Here is a 23380-nt window from a genome sequence, read left to right on the forward strand (position 1 = left end):
ATGGAGCAAGTTACCTCTAGGATCTGTGCTAAGCTAGGCTAGATGGAGCAGGTTACCTCCAGGATCTGTGCTAAGCTAGGCTAGATGGAGCAGGTTACCTCTAGGATCTGTGCTAAGCTAGGCTAGATGGAGCAGGTTACCTCTAGGATCTGTGCTAAGCTAGGCTAGATGGAGCAGGTTACCTCCAGGATCTGTGCTAAGCTAGGCTAGATGGAGCAGGTTACCTCTAGGATCTGTGCTAAGCTAGGCTAGATGGAGCAGGTTACCTCTAGGATCTGTGCTAAGCTAGGCTAGATGGAGCCGGTTACCTCCAGGATCTGTGCTAAGCAGGTTACCTCCAGGATCTGTGCTAAGCTAGGCTAGATGGAGCCAGTTACCTTCAGGATCTGTGCTAAGCTAGGCTCGATGGAGCAGGTTACCTCTAGGATCTGTGCTAAGCTAGGCTAGATGGAGCAGGTTACCTCTAGGATCTGTGCTAAGCTAGGCTAGATGTAGCCGGTTACCTCCAGGATCTGTGCTAAGCAGGTTACCTCCAGGATCTGTGCTAAGCTAGGCTAGATGGAGCCAGTTACCTTCAGGATCTGTGCTAAGCTAGGCTAGATGGAGCCGGTTACCTCCAGGATCTGTGCTAAGCTAGGCTAGATGGAGAAGTTACCTCCAGCATCTGTGCTAAGCTAGGCTTGATGGAGCCGGTTACCTCCAGGATCTGTGCTAAGCTAGGCTCGATGGAGCAGGTTACCTCTAGGATCTATGCTAAGCTAGGCTAGATGGAGCAGGTTACCTCTAGGATCTGTGCTAAGCTAGGCTAGATGGAGCAGGTTACCTCCAGGATCTGTGCTAAGCTAGGCTAGATGGAGCTGGTTACCTCCAGGATCTGTGCTAAGCTCGGCTAGATGGAGCCGGTTACCTCCAGGATCTGTGCTAAGCTAGGCTCGATGGAGCAGGTTACCTCTAGGATCTATGCTAAGCTAGGCTAGATGGAGCAGGTTACCTCTAGGATCTGTGCTAAGCTAGGCTAGATGGAGCAGGTTACCTCCAGGATCTGTGCTAAGCTAGGCTAGATGGAGCTGGTTACCTCCAGGATCTGTGCTAAGCTCGGCTAGATGGAGCCGGTTACCTCCAGGATCTGTGCTAAGCTAGGCTAGTGGTGGGTTTGTCAGACAGAGTTAGGACACTCACAGAGATGAGAAGGGTAGGTATGGACTTATCTAACTCTGGGGGATACGGTGAATAAGACAAAGTCCAAATAAGTCGGCGTGGTTTGGATTAAAACATATATATTAGTATATTGGTATATTAGCTTGGTATATTGGCTTTTGCAAGATTTTGCGTAACTTCCAGCCATAGCTGTATGCCTTCTAGCCACAACCTCCTGACCCCGACGAAGGGATTGACCCGAGGACAACAGGAGGGTGAGGATAGAAGTGCTGAGTCACCGTGATGGTGGAAAACGTTTTGAACACACGTGACGCAATGGCCACAGATCCTTGTCTCTCTGAGGGGGAAAATTAACTGAAAGTGACCGCAGATCATGGTGATTATGTATAATTTGATGCCAGCTCAGCGATCACATGAGCTGAATCACCGTGTCACTCGGCAGGTTTGACAAGGAGGGATTAAAGCTGCGTTTGGCTGATTCTCATGGTTTACAGTGACACCGGTACTGTGCACGTGGTTATCAGTTGAAAGCGGGACATTACTGCGTGATTTATGAGTATGCTCGTTTCTCCTACACAAGTTTCACATCATCAATCACGCCTTCAATTACAACAGTATACATTTTTGTTGTTGTTGCTTTTGTCGCCCACTTGGAATAACTTCCTGCATCACTAAGCTGCTGAAAATGTGAGGGGGCGGAAAGATTTCACTGAATAAAGTATTCATTCAGTCAGTGGCAACTGCAAATACCGCAGCTATTACTTATGGGATAGTAAAGATGGGTCATTTATACAGTGACGTTGAACTTGGTAGGGTCTCGGACATGCTATAAATCCAAAAATATTGTCGATTATATCTATCCGTAGTGTGTATTAGAGCTGCGCAACTTTTTGATTTTGATTGATCACGTTACGTTTTGCGCGTAAACTCTTAATTTGTCTCGTGTCTTGAAGGGGAATTCAAAAAAGTGCAACAGGAAAAGTATTAATGGAAATCTCACAGTTCAGGATGTTTTCACTGTTGATTAGTTTAACTTCTTCACTGTTTTTTTTTTTTCCAGTTCAATAAGTCAATGAGTAATGGTGTTAAATAATTGTGATTACAATAATCCATCCATCCATCTTCGCCCGCTTATCCGGTGTCGGGTCGTGGGGGGAGCATCTCCAGCAGGGGACCCCAAACTTCCCTTTCCTGAGCCACATTAACTGTGATTACAATAATGACCAAAGTAATTGTGATAATGATTTTTTTTTTTTTTTTTCAAAAATCTAGCAGCCCTAGAGTGTATGCTTTGTGAAAGTGAAACAGGGATTAGATTGGATTGTTTTTTTTGGGCGGGGGTTCATTATTACAAGGCCAAAAACGACAGTTCTGCGACTTATTTATAGAAATAAAACAAATAAGATCTTTCTATTTTAGATTTTAAATGTGAGATTTCTCAAAAGCTTGAACTGAGACTTCATAGAAATACTATGGATCAAGAGGTAACTGCAAGAGTAGTGTAAGGAACAAGGGGGGTAAGCCTCTCTCCACAACGCGTAGCTCCTATGGCACCATTTTGATGCTAACAAGCCATCGTTAGCATTCCACGTTAGCATCCCATTGACTGCCATTCATCTTGACGTCACTTTGACAGCGAATAACTTTACATCTGAAGCGTTTAAAGACTCTATTTGTCCGTTGTTTATTTCTAAAGAAACACGACAATGTATAAAAGGCTCCATTACCTTGTAGCTCACGTTATGGCTCCGTAGCAGACGCTTTTATAAAAATAGGCTAACGATTGTGTCATAACCACGAGACTTACAGTCACACAGTAGAGGAATTACCGTATAGTACAGGAGAAGCTCACAGGCAGTTTGGACTTCCATTAGCTGTTTAAGTTTAATTACTAATGTTAACTAGCATGTTAGTGATCAGTAATTAGCCTGTGCCTATGTTATCTCCTTACATATACCTACGCTCTCCGTCTCTGTAAGATTGGGAATGATTGAGATTTCTCTCGGCACAGCTACCAGAAGACTTCACACTTTCAGACAGGTTGCTCACGTCACATCTACATCGTCTCTCTCAGTTGGAGGCTGCTCAGTAACGCTCAGCGCTCACCGGAAAAGTGCTTCTAATATCCTTCACTGGTCTCCGTCCAGAGACACGGGGTCTGGTGGTTCATTTCTTTAGCTGTCTATGGTAAGGAATCTGCTTTGTTCCTTTTTATTTATATTTTAGCTAAAACATGATTTTGAGATTCTGTGCAGAGAGAAACTAACTTTTTGTTGTTTTCTTTGAACATCAGAACAACTTATAAAGAAGTTCAGCCGACTCTGCAGCATAACGTGTTCCAAGGTATTTCCTTTTTTTTTTGCCTGTGTACGTCGGTGGTTCAGACGTGCGCTGCAGCATGCAGCCAGACTTTGCTCAAAAACATAAGCAGCTCAGACTCTTGGCTCAATAACAAGGGGGGGATTTCCAGCTCTGTGCCACAAACCGGGCAAAGACGATCACTCACTGTGGAGCAAGAGCAAACAGCACCGCGACAAAAGTTCAAACAGTGTCACGCGGTCATTTGCTGCAGGCTAATTTGAGCTGAACCTGTTTTTGCAATGTTGAACGTGACTCTGCCCAGCAGCGCTTTAATGGAAAACCGCACGCAGTTACTCAGCAAATAAAGGCCCTTTTTTTAACGGAACAAAGGATCTTTTCTGCCACTCTGCATGATTCGGCTTGTTTATGTGGGGCTCCGGCTCTATTTTAGGACGCAAAAAAATATTTCGTCAGCACGGCGGGCACGGTGACACATTTCAGACCCGAGCATCAGACAATCAGCAGGGCGGTGTCATGAGGTCGTGAGGCTGCAGTTGACTGGCAGCGCTGTGTTGAAACGCTGATGAAAACTTACTGGAGGTCAAGCACATCACACACTCATAGTGTTGCAGAACACACGGCATGGCTGTTGGTTAACCACACCGAGTGTGTGTGTGTGTGTGTGTGTGTGTGTGTGTGTGTGTGTTTTTTTTTTTTTTTTTTTGTGTGTGTGTGTTTCTGTTCCTCCTTATGAGGGAAAATGTCCGTGGGTGAAAAGATGATGAAGTCATCTTTTGAGTCACACTCCGGAACCAGGAAGAAAATGAATGTCATTGTGTCCAATTGCACATACACACACACACACACATGCACACACGCACGCACACATGCACACACACACACACACACACACACACAGACTTGCCTACATGCACTTGTCTAAAATTGCTGTTTGATTTTGACCGTATTAAACTGATTTGTAATTCAAAATCTTGAGTCTAGTTTCAAACGTGTTATATATGTTTATATATATCATAAATCAATAAAGCTGATGATTAATTGGTGTTTTGACTGTTGGACTTGCGCGTGATGTCTCTTTCTGTTTTGTTTTTTTTCAGTGCTGCTGGTATTTTGTTTGCCAGCTTTTTCCACTGTTTGCACTTTCGTCCTGATAAGGGCTTTCGCCAGCGGCCTCTTCAAAGTTAGACCGAGAACGATTTGTTGCCACCGATTCCTGTTTATTCAAGGTCAGAAGGGGGGAATCTGTGGAATATTTTGGCTAATTTACTTTGGCAAATGGACAAAAAAATACAAAAACTAACATGAGCGTCACAAACCACTGAAAGAGCAGAATTCATTTCAACCAGAGAGCGGGAGGCAGAGACCTTGTGAATGAGTGAGAGCGTGAAGAGAGTCTTCCTCCAGGGAAGATGTTCATCTGATGACCTGAAAGCCCAAACTGAAACTCAATCTCCTTTCCCCCCCCCAAAAAAAAGACCTCACACAGAGACCAAACCTAATGATGCATTCAGGCGTCAACCTGTACAGTCAATCATTCACAACTGTATCACCAGAAAGTTACCTCAAAAGGCTGACAAGGTGTTAAATACCTTTAAAGTTGAAATGAGACTTGAGTTAGAAGTCTGGACTGTGACACTGAACTTCAAAATGTGAGAGGTTGGCGTTTGAGGGTTCGAGTCAAACATCTTAATAACTATTCAATTCAATTGTATTTTATTCATATCAAATCATAACAAGATAAGAGTTATCTCAAGGCACTTAGAGTAGGTCGAGACCACACTCTATTAGATAGATAGATAGATAGATAGATACTTTATGATCCCCAAGTGGAAATTCAAGGTCCCAGTAGCTTAAAGACATCACACACAACATACACATACATCATAAACAGGATGATAAATAATAAATCCACAAGAATAATATGGACAATAAAAGAAGAGATAGGCCTAATAAATAAAAACGTAAGGTGCTCTATGAGAGTGTGTGTCATGGTGGTAGTAGTAATACATAGTAATATCAAAACTATAGCAGTGCAAGGATAAAGTTTTAAAAAAAAGACAGCATTAAATATGGGCATTATAAGGGTTTGGATTGTTTGCTATCCAGTTTGGTGTATACATTCATGTTTCCCTCAGGATGAATTGCTCTAACCTCCTGGCTTTTTATCTTGGGCCTTCATCAGGTCAAAAATGTCCTATTTCTGCTCAACTGATTACATTCCTATAGACCTTTCGTACAGCAGACATGTTGACATGCCATAGTAGGGAAAGCACGGGTGTGTTCAAAACCATTACTGATGGCTGCATTCCACTTAGGAGAGACCCTGGTATTAAACCATTACTGATGGCTGCATTCCACTTAGGAGAGACCCTGGTATTAAACCATTACTGATGGCTGCATTCCACTTAGGAGAGACCCTGGTATTAAACCATTACTGATGGCTGCATTCCACTTAGGAGAGACCCTGGTATTAAACCATTACTGATGGCTGCATTCCACTTAGGAGAGACCCTGGTATTAAACCATTACTGATGGCTGCATTCCACTTAGGAGAGGTCCTGGTATTGTGCATGCTGACTCACTGAAATATCTTACTGGGACACTTGATGGAACTGAGCCATTGTTAAGGTTATCAATTTCAGCTGTGCTTTTCCTACTATGACAAGTCAAAACGCTGCGTTCCCGACACAATTTTTAGCCCGTAAGTTACGACTTCAAGTCACGACTTGGTAGCGTTCCAGGCAAAGTCACGACAAACTCTTCTAGCTAGCGTTAGCTAGCGGCTACCTAACGTACTTAGCCAGCGCTAGCTGATACTAGCAATTTCTGTTCGCCGACATATTTTGGGGCTTCATTTAATAAACATAGCCTGTAGTTGTACACAATCGTATGTGTATTGTTTTTATTACAATGTGCGGAATTACTTTACGTTGCCTATTTATGTCTATTTCTCTTTCCGGCAGCAGATGCTGTGCTCTCTGCATGATCTCGCGCGGTAGCCGCAAAGAGGGGTATCCATCAGGCAAGTGTAATTTAAATATAATTCTGGTGTAGTTACAAACTTTTTAATGCCTCATTTTATAAGTACAGAAACTATTTGTACTACTGTAGACGTTTGGTATCATTCCGGGCATTATTATTGGGTTACTTTACAAGATACAAACGGGGATCAATGAGCGCCTGCACTAAGCTAACCACCTGATAACGCTAACTCGACCAACATTATAACAAGGGAAAAAAGCTTATGGGGGGGGGGGTGTTTGGCTCGAGGTCAAAGTGCAAAGCAGCCTAGGGTGAAATTACTCCAAACCATCACTTTAAAGCTCGTAGAGCTGCAAAAAAAATAATTCCAAATCCATACTACATTCTGATACTAAGCAGGCTTTGAGTTTGTGGTAAAGGATATGAAATCTGTTCATGGGCACTATTCTCCCACAATGCAATACACAAAGGAAATGAGATAAGATATACTTTATTGTTCCCAGAGGGAACTCTTGCTTGGGAAATAGTGCTTTACACAGCTGCAATCAACTTCAAAAACAATATCCACAAGACGCATTAGTGGTACACAAAAGACTCAGTAAATTAGTAACATACAACACGGATATGTCAAATATTGCACGATATGTAAAAGGGTTATGTACAGCTGGAGCTGTCAAGGTAATCGCTTTATCTTCTCCATAAAAACTACAATAGAAACAGCTGATTGTGTTTGGAAACCCACGCCCACTTTGATTATAAAATGCCATATTTCCATTATCCAATGTTTTTCCGAAATTCATTAACCAGTGATTAAGAGATATCAACCGCTGTGTTGTGGTTATGAGTCAGCGCTCAGCAGTTTCCAAGACCAACATTTTCCAATGCATTGCTTATCTTATGGTCAAAGTGCTTCCTGCTACAGTAATGGCGCCCCCTGTTGACGCAATGATGTCGGTTACCTGTTGAACAATTGGACTAAAGAATCCAAGTAAACACTTTTCACATAATTCAACAAAATGTTTGTAGCTTTAACATTTTTGAAACCCCAAAGCACAGAGGAAGGAAACACAAAATGTATATTAAAATCATTTTACTTTTATTAGCTCTTCAATAAATTGCTACAAACATACATTTTAGCGGTCATTCAGGATATTACGCTTCAAAAAGGCATAACATCGTTGATTACATACAGAGATTTACATTCTCGCTTGACTGTTTATGATGAAATCCGGGAATCAGAACAAATGTTTTCTAATCTCCTGAGAGGTAAACTAACAGAAATCTGACGGGTTATTGTGCACACCTGCCCTGACAGAACACATCGCTCCACAAACCATCATCAGCCACCAAAGCATGCATTTTATAACTTTTAATTTGCTTTGTTCATTTGTCACTGGACTTGTACAACCGGCAGCATGTCTATGTTCCCACATTTCTAAGATTTTTTTTCAAATTTTGGCCCTATGTTCCCACATTTCTAAGAGGTTTTAAAAAATTAGGCCCTATGTTCCCACATTTCCTTTTTCATAAATATTTTAGCAGATTTGATCCCCTTTCTCCCAATTTGGTAGCCAATTACACCCAACCTATTATCCAGTAGTAATGGACTACAGATGGAATGTAACTCTAACATAGGGCCTAATTTTATGTGGGAACATAGGGCTGTGGGACCATTGGGCTGTGAGAATATAGGAATGTGGTGGGACCATTGGGCTGTGGGAACATAGGGCTGTGGTGGGAACATTGGGCTGTGAGAATATAGGGCTGTGGTGGAACATTGGGCTGTGGGACCATTGGGCAGTGGGAACATAGGGCTGTGGGAACATAGGGCTGTGGGAACATAGGGCTGTGGGAACATAGGGCTGTGGGAACATAGGGCTGTGGGAACATAGGGCTTACCCCGTACAACTAATGCACCCAGGGTCCTATGTTCCCCAGCTAAATATTATCCTAATATGACACATTAGGGAGACCTTTTAAACTATTTTATGGTCTCAGCAATGTTTTTCCCTAAGTCAAATGTACGAATGTAATGATCGTTTCCCTGGGTCAATGTGTCGAAACTCCCCACAGTTTGATGTTCAATACTCCCACAAATTTCGCAGGCACAACCAGTTTTCTTTACTTTTGACATTGATATCTCCACAGTGGCTGAATGGAATTGATTCCATTCGAACTGCATTGAAAACGCTGATCTCCCTTTGTTCTTCTTGCAATTTGAACTTCGAAGATAGCCCTTATCGATGACTTACAATGTTAGTTTATATCAAGAGACACACATCACCTGGGAACGTGGGGATAATCCCACTAGAACTGAATAAAACATGTAGAAACTATATCATTTTGTCATGTGATTGGTAGATGAATGAGCTGTCAGTAACAGGAAGAAGAAAAAAACAGTATGCATGCATGGCACTGATGTGGGAAAAATCAAAGAAAACAGGACTAATAAAGTGATGCTAAAGGGTTATTTTGCAAGCAAAGAGCTGAAACGTTTGTATATGTAGTGTATTTCTGCTCGACCCACGCTCGATTAGACTTGTGTGTGCTAACGAGGTCTTGTTTAGCGTGACACCGCTGATTTGAGTAACTGATCATACGAAGGAAAACGTGCAGCACTTCGACAGGAGCAGCACTAAGAGAACCTGGCTTGGCTCTGAATAACAGTCTTGTAATTTCTGCACACAAGACTCTAAAATCCTTTAAACTTTGCAAGAAGTCCCGTACAAATTAAGTCCAAAGAGAACTGTCAGAAACAGAGAAATGGGGGGGAAACACTGTTTAACATATTGAAGGAGTTCATTCCAAAACAATATTATCTTCCATTTGTGATCAGGTTTTTTTGGGGTTTTTTTAAATACGGGATAAGAAAGAATCACCAAAGGAGGAAGTTTAATTTACCTTAACCCTGCTGTTGTCCTTGGGTCAAATTTGACCCATTTTCAAAGAGTTTCTACATCATAAATTTGGGTTGTCTTTCAAAGATTGTCCAAAGGAATAACATGGATGGTGCACTACAACGCTCTTAACAAGTTAAATAAATAATCCGTTCACGACTTTCATGGAATTTTGGGTATTTCAGTCAATTTTATAGCATTTGAAGAAAAAAACTATTGATTAAAAGAACTTTGAAAAAAGTGACATACGTCAAAAAGTGTCAAAAATGTCAGAAAAAGTGACAGAAATTTCAGAAAGTGTCAAAAATGTGACAAATGTTGAAAAAAGTGACAAAAACATCGGGGGAAAGCCACAAAAGTGTCAAAAAAGATGACCAAAATGTTGATAAAGGTTTTTGAATTTATAATTTTGACGGGAAGACAACACAAGGATTAAAAACAGGAGAAACATTTTTTTTTGGAATGAAGCCCTTCATATAAAGACAGGAAGAGGATAATGCAGAGGGCTTCTCACTCCAGCTGAAGGACAGCGACACCTTCTGGGCCAAAAAAGGAACTACATCGGACTAATAGGATTTCAACTCTACAATTTGCTCCAAAACAATTTTTTTTGACTGCACGAAAACTGGTGAACTGCTGTCTGGTTGTCTTTAGGATGGACAAACAGCAACTACACATAACCTCTGTTGGACTCATGAGTTTGTTTAACAATGGGGTTTTAGGTTTTTAAACTTAGACGTTGACCCCCTCTGAGAAGTTGCCGGTTTGATTACACATTTAATTTAGAGTTATTAATGACACTGGCTGTGCTAATAGGACATTTTAAACTGCTTCTTCAATGTAATTACATTTTCTTTCAAATTAAAAAAGGAAAAAAAACTGATTATGACACAAAAAAAATAAATCACTGACTACGTTTACATGCACATAATATTCAGTTTTTTGCCCATATTCCGCAAAAAGACAATATTCCGACTAAGCTGTTTACATGGATAATTAAAGTGAATAGTCCACTAATATTCCCGTTTACATGTAGCCGTGCAACACATGATTTTTTCCAAAGTTTACCAGCGGTGGAGGACTTGTTGGACCGTCTGAACACAGCGCCCCGCTTTCATTCCTTCACCCAGCGTCTTGAAAAGGTCGGCGTAGTAGTGATGTGTGCGCATATCCAAAAACCTGTTGATATCCAAGTCTTCGATCAGGTTTAAAAAGCAGCCGTGTTTCTCCAATGATATTCTTAAGATATGTGTTAAATATTTTTTGGTTCTGAGCGGTCAATTGAATAAACCGAGCAATCTGAATACATCACATTGGACATTTTTCACTATTATAAGTAGTAACCAAAATTCGATAAATCAAGGATTATTGAGAGAGAAATTGTTGAGAAGTTGATAATGAATTAAATGAATAACTAGTTGTAGCTCTAGCTTAGACTACATTGTCTTATTAATGACCCATTGATGGTGAAGATGTTGCCAGACAAGGGCACCTGAACCTGAACCAGGCTCTGAAGTTCTTCAAACTGACGTACAACATTCACCAGAGTCAAAAAATTGAAAGAAGGATAAAGAAAGTTGAGGAACTTCTTGCTCAGATTGAAGCCGAGGATGAAGATGAAGAGTCCGTCAATGTTAACGACAGCGGTTTAATGCTTTCCAAAGAGTTATACGACAAGCTTTGTGGCTACCAAAGAAACGGAGTGGCCTTCTTATACAGTCTCTACGGAGATGGTAGTAAAGGTGTGGGATCTTGGCAGATGACACGGGCCTTGGTAAAACCGTCCGGGTGATATCATTTCTCTCTGGCATGTACGACAACGATGTGGCCAAACACCCACTGCTGGTCACGCCAACTTCATCGCAAACAGGACCGAGTAGTGTGCCAAATGGACTCCCGGCACGACGGTGAAGGAGTTCCATGGTGCGGGCAAACAAGAGGACCGGGGATTTGGAGAAAGTTCAGGGAAGAAATGGCATCATCATCACCGCATGCACTAGGCTTATGAACAACTGGCGGCAATTGGCATCATTCCACGGCGATGTCGAGTTCACATGGGACTACATGATCCTGGATGAGGCACACAAGATAAAATCCACAGCCACCAAAACAGCCAAAAGTGCCGCCGCCATACCTTCAAAAAAACAGAGTTCTTCTCACAGCCACTCCAGTCCAGACTAGAGCTGGGCGATATGGAAAAAAATCAAATATCACGATATTTTTGATCAAATACCTCGATATCGATACCGCAACGATATTGTAGTGTTGACTATTGGTGCTTTCACAAAATATTTACATAATGAGATTTCTGATAAATCATCAGTAATGTGGATATAATGACTAAGTGGGTAAAGGCAAAAAATACAACAGTTACATCAGTCTGGTAAGTTCAGAAAAGGACATCACTTTACTGTAATGCAGCCTTTAAAACCCATCTGTGCCATATTACGATATCCAAAATCTAAGACGATATCTACTCTCATATCACGTTATCGATATAATATTAATATATTGCCCAGCTCCAGTCCAGAATAACCTAAAAGAAGTGTGGGTTCTCTTTGACTTTGCGTGCCGAGGCGCTCTCCTCGGCACACAGAGAATGAGAATCCCATCTCGCAATGATGTTTGAATTCTGCTGGACTTAAATGCCGCCAAATTTACAAGATAAGAAATTACTTTTCTGAGCGTAAGGAGAGAGTGAGAAGAGTTGAACTACGATTACATAAAACGAGTTAAGATGTCAAAAGCATGTTTAAAAGTAGCTGTGTTTCTCCTTCTTATCGGGTCTGCAGCCCTGCAAACTGCTGGCTGGTTGGTTTGTGCACAGAAACCACAGCAACGCACAGAGCTGACCGTGAGCCGTAAACAGGCAAGAGGCCGTAAACCGCGGTAAAAACCCAGATTGAGACGCGCTGCATACATGTGCAAAGAATGCCTCTAAACCTGAATAATACCAGAATATCCCACATGTCTTAATGGGAAAATGCTATATTCGGAAAAAGGCCATAATCGGAATATCCAACCGGAATATGCTGTTTACATGACCTGCATCAAATCGGGAATACTAGTGGAATATTGGTGTGCATGTAAATTGTTGTATAGGCATCAGCCCACATCGGTCCAACACATCCCTGTACCACCTGGATTCATTTGTGAGAAGAAAAAGAGAAGAAAAAAGGAAACCCTTCTGCTGTCCAAAGACAGCCACGGTGCAGAGCAGAGGTGTATAGTCCAGGTGCCAGAAAGTAAAAATCCTGCCATGTTTTTGGATCTGCCTCTACATCTAGAACAGGTGTTTTCACTAACGAGCTCATCTACCTGGTAGAGGAGCTGGTTTAGTGATGGTTGGGACAGCTGCTGGACAGGAGTTCTACTTTCTGGCACCTGGACTACACACCTCTGGTGCAGAGGAACAGCTGGAATGTAAACAGACTTAAAAACACTCACCACTGCTGGTAGAAAAGGGGGAAATAATCCTAAAATGTGTAATGTAAACATAATAAACTGACGACGTTTCAGAATCATCTCGTTTGGGGAGCGATCCTTCACCACACTTTCTCCGACAGTCTCTGTGTGTTTGTTCCTAAACGTTTCCCACCTCTTAAAAAGGTGCAGTATGTAAGACTTATAAAACTAACTTTCTGTCATATCTGCTGAAACTGACCCTATGTTCCAGTAGAACTACATGAAGCAGGTCATTAAAAAAAACATCCGGGTCCTCTGGCTCCACCTACAGCCTGTAGTGAGATTTGCAAAAATACACGCTCCCTGTTCAGATGCACCAATCAGGGCCAGGGGGGGGGGTGTCTAACTGAGTGTCAATCACTGCTCATGCACATTCATTCTCCCTTGTGGGGGGGGGGGGACTGAGAAGTTGTCGATGTTCAAATTTGTTGGCTAAGTCCTGGATCTTCGCAATCCTACCTACGGCACCTTTAAGGGTGAATAAAACAACAGGACCAGGTTAAATGAGACTCCAATTCCCAGGATGCAGTGGTCCTAGGGTTAAGCACAGGCCTCTGCTGTGATTGCGAGTGTCTTGTCCCTCCGCCAGCTCAATAATCCATCACGGCTCCGTTCACAGGAGGGAACATGGCCGCTCCCGCCACTGCTTCGACGTGGACACTTCTGCCGCGAATCAGCACCGGCGCCGAGCGAAACGTCTGCGGGGGATTTGGAGGAGAAAAGGTGTCTCACAGAAAGGACGGAGGGATGAACAGTCCAGGGGCTTAGGTATCATTTCTGTGCACATCCTGCTTTTCTTCCTCTTGGATTCCCCTCCTCCTCCTCTCCTCCTCCTCCATTATTTCTGCAGCTCCTGTGGCGTGCTGAAGCTCTCGTAGACGTTGGCCGCAAACTCCTTCACCTGGTCGTTCATCAGCAGCTCCTGAGAGACACGGACACAAAGTTATAGACACTTACGGGGGGGGGGGGGTCATATTTATTCTGATTGGACCGGTTCTGTGCTTTAAAAGATGCTCCCTTTCTTTTATTTATTACAAAAAAGGAACTGAAAGTTGTCGGACATTTCTTGATATTTTGTGGTATTTTCTGCCTTCCATCCATCCATCCATCCATCCATCCATCCATCCATCCATCCATCCATCCATCCATCCATCCATCCATCATCCATCCATCCATCCATCCATCCATCCATCCATCCATCCATCCATCCATCCATCCATCCATCCATCCATCCATCCATCCATCCATCCATCCATCCATCCATCCGTTGTGGCTGACTGACCAGTGAACAATTAACAACAAGTGTACTTGGCTTTAAAATTTAGTCGATTGAGTATTTGGCCTAGCCTAGAAATCTAGACGCATCCTAGCGGCAGCAAATTTATTTGCAGCCAGGGTCAGTCTAGGCACTCTCCGTTGGCTTATGAGCTGGAAAAACCAAATTTTGGTCAGGCCAATCACATCGTGTATAGAGTCGGTGGGCGGGGCTTATGGCTGCTGCTGCTGCTGCTGGGAACAGCGGTCTTCTGGAAGACTTGGGAGTTCAGCTTTTCTTTGAGAAAAGAACGGCACTGAAATCATTCTTTAAAAAAGTAAGATGTGTTCGGAGTTTTGCCGACCGGATACGGCAAAAGTTGAATCTCTCAACTAGCGTTGCCCGGCCTGGTTGTAGCGCTATTCTATTGCGTGCAGAGAGAATTTGAAAGACAACCATTTACCCCGCCACTCGGATTGAGCTCTGTCAATGGTGAGTTCCCAGACCCAACATCTGGATGTGGGTCTGGCTTGTCAGGCTATATTTGGCCATCTTTTAATGCAAGGACACAAGATGGAAATATGAAGAGGTGAAAAGCCAGTGTCCCGTACTAAAGTAATGTCACTGATATGACGTAGGTTTCTCCGGTTCTCCTGTGTGAAGTTTGTGTTCTGCGAGAGACTGACGCCTGGTTTCACCTGAACAAAGTGGCTGGGAGTCTCGCTGCAGATGGTGTTGATCTGACCGTTGACGATGGGGATGATCTTCGCCAGCGGCAGACTGACCGCAGACAAGCTGGACAGACGGAAACAAAAAAGGAGTCAAGCAGAGGCTCAGAGTCAACACGGAGGTTTGTGTCTGGACTAACAAACTTTCTGTTCCAAAAGAGGCAGCATCTATTCCTTTGTATAACTCCTGAGACAATCCAGGGTTTCTACAGGTTTCACCAAGTCAAATTTAAGATTTTTTTTTTTAAAGACCATTATGAATGAAATTTAAGACATCAAAAACAAAGTCAGATGTCCGGAAACATTGTCTGAAACAATCCCCAGATTTCCTCATTGACATTATAGGACTGGTGTCTACTGTAGATTGGCTGCAATATAAGTTGCATGTTGGTCTCATCTACAGCAAACTATATTTATATATTAGACAAAAATAATTAATAACACCACAGAATAAATAAATTAAAAAAAACACATTCTAAAGCGCTGCAGAGCATTTCAATGACCATTATAGGTAGCATTACATTGATGTAGGAAAATTAAAGCTTTAGTGCGTAACTTTTTGATATTAATGAACATCCGTTACATTCAAGCCGTTGCCAGATGAGTCGCTACAAAGCTAATTAAGACTATCAGCTCCACACAACTCTCTCTGGGTTTCTCAGTATGACTATGTTCACAAGATTGGGGCATCCGATGACTTTCCAGCGCAGAAGCTTGAGTGAAGATAACGACCTCTTCTGAAGAGTCCATCATGTTTTTTTAATCCTCCGTGTCCTCCTTGGTTACTAGCGGCTGTGTGGAGGAGGGGGAGTGGGGGTGGGGGCGGTGTGCGATCACGGAAGGCTTGTATCACGTGAACTAGAGCCCGACCGTTAAAGGATTTTTAAGGCCGATATCGATACAAATATTTGATGATTAAAAAATCCAATATTCCGATATATATTTAAAAAAATATTTAAAATCCAGAAATGCGTACCATGAACATAAACAGATTTCCCCAACATTAGTTATTTATGAGTCCTCACTAAAATAATATGATAATGCAGTTTAGAAATAAACTTGTTATTCATTTAATTAAATGTTGTTAATAAACTGTTTTATTGTCACAACAGAACAGAGGAACATCAAAATATATTAAAGTTCTGATAAATAAAATGTATAAAAATATAGACTTATTTATGAACTTGTATTTATGAACAAAAACACAATAACAAAAAAAATAAATTCAAAGAGTGTTGCCAACAGGGACGCTGTAGAGCGCCCCCTGGTGGACAAACTATGCAACGGCAACCTTCATAACATGGTTGAAGGGTGTTTCGTCCATTTAAAAAAAAAAAAAGTATATTCATTTATCGGCCATTATAAATGCCGATAACAATAGTTTGGAAAATGCCTAATATCGGCTGATAATATCTAATGTGGTTGCGCCGACAGTGTTTGTTGTTATTACTTAGAATTGGGGGCGACAGAAACTACGCACTATAGCTTTAAGACCTGTTACAATTACTTAAGACCTAGAACACAATACTATAGCACATTTGAGACTTTCTAAGGCCTAAAAGACACCAGCAGAAACCCTGCAATCAGTCAAACTATTAGTGGTTCATATGACTAAAGACAATGGCATATAAATGTATCTGGGGGAAAAAAAAAAAAAAATGAAAACATTTCAGTCAGTGGAGCAGCTGACCTGTCAGGAGCAGAGCTGGGGGCGGAGTCACAGGGAGGCGCGCGGAAGAACTCGGCCAGGTTGTCGAGAAGACGAGAGAAACCCCGGTTGAAACTGGCGTTGAGGACAGTGGTGAAGTCTGGACTGGAGTCCCAAATAAACACATCAGAATCACAGAAAACACACACACACACACACACACACACAGGCGTGGCTTTTACCTGTCCAACATGTCTCTAGTCTCGTTTAACAGTCGGATGGTCCCAACATCATTTTCTGTCAGCCCGCACGCCTGCAGAGAAGAGAGGATGATATTTGTTGAAGACGCAGATGCTTTACCTGTGCTGTGTATCGTACACTCTGTGTGTGGTATGTGTGCAGCGACCTGGTCAGAGAGCGCGTTCTCGTCGTCGGCGAGCATGTACCAGGACATCGGGCGCTCGGAGCCGGCCTCCACCTCCGCCCTGATCCAGCTCAGCTGCTGCTCCAACTCCAGCAGAGACAGGCTCTGCTTCAGAGACACACTGGAAAGGAATCATTTAAAAGTCACTTATTAGGCAAAAAAGGACAAACCGGTGAGGCTTGGCCTATTTTCTACGCCGTCAGGAATATGTCATGTGTCACAACGCGATAAAACGTGCACACGAGCAAATGATGAATAATATGATATGAAAAATACTGTTGATTTGTGTCTATCCTACGGTCTACTGTATTCCCTTATAATGCCCATATTTAATGCTGTCTTGATCCTTTATCCTTGCACTGCTATAGTTTATTTATTACTATGTCTACATTATTCTCTTATATTGTCCATATTTAATGCTGGTCTCTAGACTTTGTCCTTGCACTATTGGAGCACCTTACCATGCAGACTGAATCACAGGGTCAGTCCCTGCCCTGTCACTGCAAGCATCTCATGCTTATACATCCCTCAGTACATTCATGTGGATATTTATTTAGTATCTTTTCTTTTATTGTCCATATTATTAATGTGGATTTGTTATTTTATCATCCTTTTTATAATGTATGTGTATGTTGCGTGTGTTGTCTTTAAGCTACTGGGACCTTGAATTACCCCTTGGGGATCAATTATGTACGTATGTATGTATGTATGTATGTATGTATGTATGTATGTATGTATGTATGTATGTATGTCATTTCACATTTGCAGATATTACTCTTTGCGCACCAATTTAACAATCAAGAGTTGTACAGGTGGCTGCGAGCGTGAAACAAACCATAGGGAGAAGGAACGAATGGCCCCTGCGTGTATATAAAACTAAGCGGCACGCGCACAGAGTGTCTGCTTGGGAGTGCTAGAGGACATACACGCTCTCGCAGGTAAACTCTGCTCTCGCGTTGATTTCTGCTCGCTCAAATGAAACAGACTTTTGACATTTTGGGGGCGGGAACCAAGAAAGCACTGGCCCTCCCATGATTGGTCACTTTCAGGGCGATCTCACCCACACGGACCACCTTAGGTTACCTTGACTGACGGCTATCGTTCTGGAAGCTCGGAGTGTACCGGCCGAAGAAGTGTTTTTCTGTCTTCTTTAACAATGACTAAAAAGGACTTTATAAGTGGCTCTCATCGCGAGATATGACATAATCCTGACGGCATCATTTGCTGACATTTTATTGTTTTGAAAATAAATAAAAAAAGATTTACCAAAAATATAATAGAAACGCAAATAATCAGTAGTTACAGACACTCACCCTCCCAGTGAGTTCTGTACTGCTTTCTTCACTACTGTCATCAACTCTGTCAAACCTGGAGACAGACAGAGAGTGGACACAAATAAGGATTAACAGGTAAACAATGGTGTGCTCTTATGAGATGTGTGTGTGTGTGTGTGTGTGTGTGTGTGTGTGTGTGTGTGTGTGTGTGTGTGTGTGTCCATCCTACCGTCTCCCAGTAGATGTTGGATACTGGACAGGTACTGCTGCTGGACGTCTGGGGGAGCCAGAGGCGTCTGGGAGAAAAAAAATAAATAAATAAAAAGACATTCCTTCAGTTCCAATCTCAACCCGAAAACAACTTTGAAACATTAAAGAACACTGTGACATGAACAAGTTCACTTTTTGAAAACAAGGCAAATATTTTACAGTGACCTCATCCTGCACTCGTACACGTGAACATAAATCAGCCCTTCTTTACTTATCTGATGCTCCATTGGTTAACACTTCTGGATCTTATGGAACAAGTCAAAGCAATTACAGGACACTCTGAAACGGTGGACTGTATTATAAGACTGAAATAATGTGTCCCAGCAGTGGAACTCTCTCATGTGAATATTTACATAAACAAAAATATGTCAGCAGTTTTACACTTAAGCAGTAGTAGCCTTATAAAACTAACTTTCTGTCATATTTGCTGAAACTGACCCTATGTTCCAGTAGACCTACATGAAGCAGGTCATTTAAAAAAGAATCCAGCTCCTCTGGCTCCACCTACAGCTGCTCATGCACATTCATTCTCCCTTGTGGGGGGAGGGGCTTAGGAGACTGTTTTGGGCTTTAGCAGAAAGGGGGAGGGACTGAGAAGTTGTCGATGTTCAGATTGTTTGGCTAAGTCCTGGATCTTCACAATCCTACCTACGGCACCTTTAACTCCAATTACGTGAACAGCAGAAACTAACAGTGCTGCGTCAAAGTTGATACTGTGATCTTACTGGTTGTGAAGGTGAAAGGAGCGTGTAAGTGCTGTGTTCCTCACCGCGGTGTTCTTGCCTACAGAGTTGTCGAGGTACAGGTATCCTCCTATGATGTTCAACTGGACCCGGAGTAGAACCACCAGCATGCAGGTGCTGTAAACCCCCACGATGGTGCGAGTGAAACCTGAACAAAGTTTCACACGCTTCTGATCAAAATGTTGGACTTCTAATCTCAAATGAAAAACTTAACAAAAAATGTATGAAAAAATGATTGGGTTTTTGTGCAGCCAAGTATTTAAAGTGCTCATATTATGCTCATTTTCAGGTTCATAATTGTATTTAGAGGTTATACCAGAATAGGTTTATGTGGTTTAATTTTCAAAAAACACCTGATTTTTGTTGTACTGCATATTGCTGCAGCTCCTCTTCTCACCCTGTGTGTTGAGCTCTCCGTTTTAGCTACAGAGTGAGACATCTCACTTCTGTTCCATCTTTGTTGGGAGTCGCACATGCACAGTAGCTACTAGCCAGTCAGAAGCAGAGTATGAGGGTGTGCCCTGACAGTACCTAGGTAAGGACTACTAGCCAGTCAGAAGCACAGTAGGAGGGCGTGCCCTGACAGTACCTAGGTAAGGACTACTAGCCAGTCAGAAGCAGAGTATGAGGGCGTGCCCTGACAGTACCTAGGTAAGGACTACTAGCCAGTCAGAAGCAGAGTAGGGGGCGTGCCCTGACAGTAGCTAGTGTAAGGACTACTAGCCAGTCAGAAGCAGAGTATGAGGCGTGCCCTGACAGTACCTAGGTAAAGACTACTAGCCAGTCAGAAGCAAGTTGCGTAGGCGAGTGACAGTAGCTAGGTAAGGACTACTAGCCAGTCAGAAGCAGAGTATGAGTGCGCCCTGACAGGACCTAGGTAAGGACTACTAGCCAGTCAGAAGCAGAGTATGAGGGCGTGCCCTGACAGTACCTAGGTAAGGACTACTAGCCAGTCAGAAGCAGAGTATGAGGGTGTTCCCTGACAGTACCTAGGTAAGGACTACTAGCCAGTCAGAAGCAGAGTATGAGGGTGTGCCACGCTAGCAGCTAGGCGAGCATTATATCGTGTGTTCCAAAGTGACCACGTCTGTCTCTGAAGTAAAGGCTGGACTACAATAGAGCTGTTTGGAGCAGTTGGTGAACAGTGTTTTCTGTTGGAGATGGTAAGTCCCTTTGGGGGGGACTTTGGGTTTTTCACTTTGTAAACCTATAACGTGCACAAAGAAGATATATAACACAATAAAGTAAAGGAGAAAAAGTCAAAAAGCATAATACGAGCACTTTAAGAGGGATTATTTACAACCAATTTGTTACGACTGTGTGTACTTACTGATGATCTTTAAATCTTCCCAGATTTCCAGCTTGTTGGCCGGTCTGTGAGACGATGGGAAAGAAGAAAAGCGAGACCACTTGTTTGTTTAATGCGTGAGTCCAATTGCACTTTACCGTCACTACATACAGTAAAGTAACACTTCAACATGGAAGTTTGGTACACAAAAACATCTAAAAATGACGACACAGTGGCACATTTGTGTTAAATAATCAATACTAGGGCTGGGACTTTTGTCCCGATTCGATTCTTTCACGATAGATGGCTGCCGATTCAATTTGTATTGCGATTTTCATTTATTGCGATTCTAGAAGTATTGCAATTCGATAGAATTCAGTGTTGCGATTTTCTTTTTCTTCTTTAAAGGAACACGCCACTGTTTTTTGAAATAGGGTTATTCACCATCTCCCCTAGATGGAGGTAGGTGGGCAAACGCATTTTTGTCTCAGTGCCTGCATTGTCTTAGTCCGGCAGCGCCGCCGCTAGCTTAGCTTAGCGTAGTGACTGGAATCCTTTGTTGCCACATAGCATGTCGTGTGTAAAAGTGAGCCAACAAAAAATAAAATAAAACGACTAATTACTTCTCGTGGCCTGCGTATTCACAACGAGCACAGATAGCAATGCAGATTAAGACCAGAAGATTTCCTAGGCAGATATTGACTTTGGACTATATTATCGCAAAATAAAAAAAAACCTTAACGCATATTTCCCTCATGTCGTGCAGCCATAATTAGTATAGAAGCAAAATCTACACTACCTTAGCACTAAACATGTAAGAATGTGTAGACTTGTGCCTATGAGTGGATTAGGAATCGTTTGAACTATTAAATCTGAAAGTAAAAGACACATCTACTCACTTAGCCTTGAGCAGTGCAGTGAGGCTTTCTGAATTTAGTTGATTGACGATGGCTTCTTTCAGTGGAGGGAGCATGGACAGCACTGCAACACACATACAGTATGAACAGTCACATCAAAAAAGCAAAGATCAAGCCTCATGTTGGGGGGAGGAGGGGGGAGAACTAAAAGGTGTTTCCTCTATGTTGATTTTGTAGTGGCGGCCCGCCATGGCAAAGTTTCTGCCACCACGGTATCAGAAATAGGGCAGACGCACAATGTAGTCGCGGTTAGCTTTTAAATGATCTAAAAAGCTTTTAGTAGCTTATTTGGGGTTCCCCATTTCACGCGGCTTATATATGATCGTTGTACCTAATGAAATTGTGTTTAATGATACATTGATGACGTGTGAAATAAACGTGTGAAGTTGTTCGGACAGACCTGCCCCCACTGCTGAAAAAAATAAATCCTGAAGGAAACAGTGAAAAGGATTTCTAAAGGATTATTATTCAGAAGTGTGAAGTCATCACCGGTCATGTTGCAGGTTCTCTGGTTGCTTTCAAAGTGGAACTGTCGTCTGGCCTGAGCGATGTACTCCGTCGCCTCTTTCTCCTGGATATCTCTGATCTTCTTCTGGGCATATTTACCCAGAAAGTACACTCCTGGGGGTCACCAACAAATATTTATTAATAACTTACATCGAGGAGCTTAGCGAGAAGTTAATAATATTAGGGCTGCACAATATTAGGGCTTCATCGCGTCGCAATATCAACTTGCGCAATAAACACATCACAAAATAAATTGTTATAGTTAGTTGAATAGAGACTATTGATACATTTTTTTTTATGGTGCCTTCTGTGTTCAGCTCAATAAAATAATGTCGAAAATAATTTCCTTTCAGTTTTTTTTTTTTTATTCAACAAGCAACTTGTTGCATTTAAGCAGAAATATACTAATGTAACAGCAGCAGAAAGGCAGAATTGAATCAATTTTAATATCGGTTTATTTGTCGCAAGTAATATCGTTACGGCGATATTAACAACGTCATCGCATATGTCCCTAATACCGTGCAGCCCTAATATGCTAACATGTAGCATTCAAATGCATGGATTGAACGTCACGCAAAACCTCATTCAATTTCCTGGCAATTTAAAGAAGTCTTGCTCATTTGCAAAGTCTCAAATCCAATAGAACTAACTAAATACCACCACTGAAAGCCTTTTTCACGCGGTATACAAACAACACATTACGCAGCGTTAATTTTTATTTAAAAAAAATGTCCATTAAAGTAACGTTGTAACGTTACCTGGTTGGTTGTCTCGGAACAGTTAACGTTACCTGTATGTTGGAAATGATGCGGTTTATTAAAGAATATAATATAATACGTATGCCGAACTGTAAACACATACTGCTCGATTCGTACAAGCTTTCTGGAAATATTTTTAAAAGCATTAACTAGTACCGGTAAATAAAACAATATAAAACATCAAGATTTTTAAGTGCAGTCCGGCGTGTTGCTAAAGTTATTAGCTAGCTCAGAAGCTAACATGGACGCCAGTCGTACCCATAGACAGTATATCGTACCTCCAACTACAGCTCCGGTGAAAATAAATTTCCTTTTGTGGCGTTTAACAAAATTCCAGACTGATGAAAACATAATGGGACAGTGAGGGGTTCGCAAACTACAGCTGCAAAAAAAACTCCGTACTTTTACCTTTGTGCTGACTAGTTTACGGACATGTTATCTAAGGACTTTCGGCTAGTTAGCAACTCCTTGCTACCATGCTATCTGTCAAAGGTGCCAAAGTATGTCAGTTAAGGTAGGTAGAGCGAACAGGATAGTTTCCGGTTGTCGATTTCAAAATAAAACAATAATTGCGCTTTAGACGTAAGTGGGTCATGTATACAGACTCTGTCGGAAATAACATAACCGTGCTGTACAATATACTCGAAAAGACAGAATATGAATAAATAAATAAAACTAATTAATACATAATAAAGATGAGGACAGCTCCCTAAAACTTGGAGGCATGTTTAAATGCTGGAACTA

General features: G+C 42.0%; 1 protein-coding gene and 1 long non-coding RNA gene across 2 annotated transcripts; one reads left to right on the top strand and one right to left on the bottom strand.

Moving 5' to 3' along the window:
• The first annotated feature begins 3227 nt into the window (after positions 1–3227).
• LOC120546487 lies at positions 3228–6597 on the top strand. The gene is made up of 4 exons (XR_005636875.1): positions 3228–3345; positions 3452–3501; positions 4578–4706; positions 6447–6597. It is a non-coding gene; the product is annotated as an uncharacterized LOC120546487 (long non-coding RNA).
• Positions 6598–13218: 6621 nt separating this feature from the next.
• Positions 13219–23261, bottom strand: pex3 (peroxisomal biogenesis factor 3). Its single transcript, XM_039781429.1, has 12 exons — positions 22915–23261; positions 21861–21992; positions 21354–21435; positions 20497–20540; positions 19193–19314; positions 18383–18449; positions 18193–18247; positions 16862–17000; positions 16698–16768; positions 16498–16620; positions 14778–14874; positions 13219–13746 (listed from the first exon to the last, which is right to left on the bottom strand). The coding sequence occupies exons 1-12, from the start codon at positions 22985–22987 to the stop codon at positions 13663–13665; spliced, it is 1089 nt and encodes a 362-aa protein (XP_039637363.1). The 5' UTR covers positions 22988–23261; the 3' UTR covers positions 13219–13662.
• Between the last annotated feature and the right edge of the window lie 119 nt (positions 23262–23380).

Source organism: Perca fluviatilis, chromosome 18 (assembly GCF_010015445.1).
Source record: "Perca fluviatilis chromosome 18, GENO_Pfluv_1.0, whole genome shotgun sequence".
Taxonomy (NCBI): domain Eukaryota; kingdom Metazoa; phylum Chordata; class Actinopteri; order Perciformes; family Percidae; genus Perca; species Perca fluviatilis.

Bases quoted from the DNA above. Each gene is read 5' to 3' on its own strand.
- pex3 (XM_039781429.1), bottom strand. From the start codon at position 22,987: ATGTTTTCATCAGTCTGGAATTTTGTTAAACGCCACAAAAGGAAATTT. The intron at 16,621-16,697 runs GTAAAAGCCACG...TTGGGACTCCAG, and splicing joins ACTAGAGACATGTTGGACAG to TCCAGACTTCACCACTGTCC. The intron at 14,875-16,497 runs GTCAGCTGCTCC...CCGTCTGTCCAG, and splicing joins CCCAGCTCTGCTCCTGACAG to CTTGTCTGCGGTCAGTCTGC.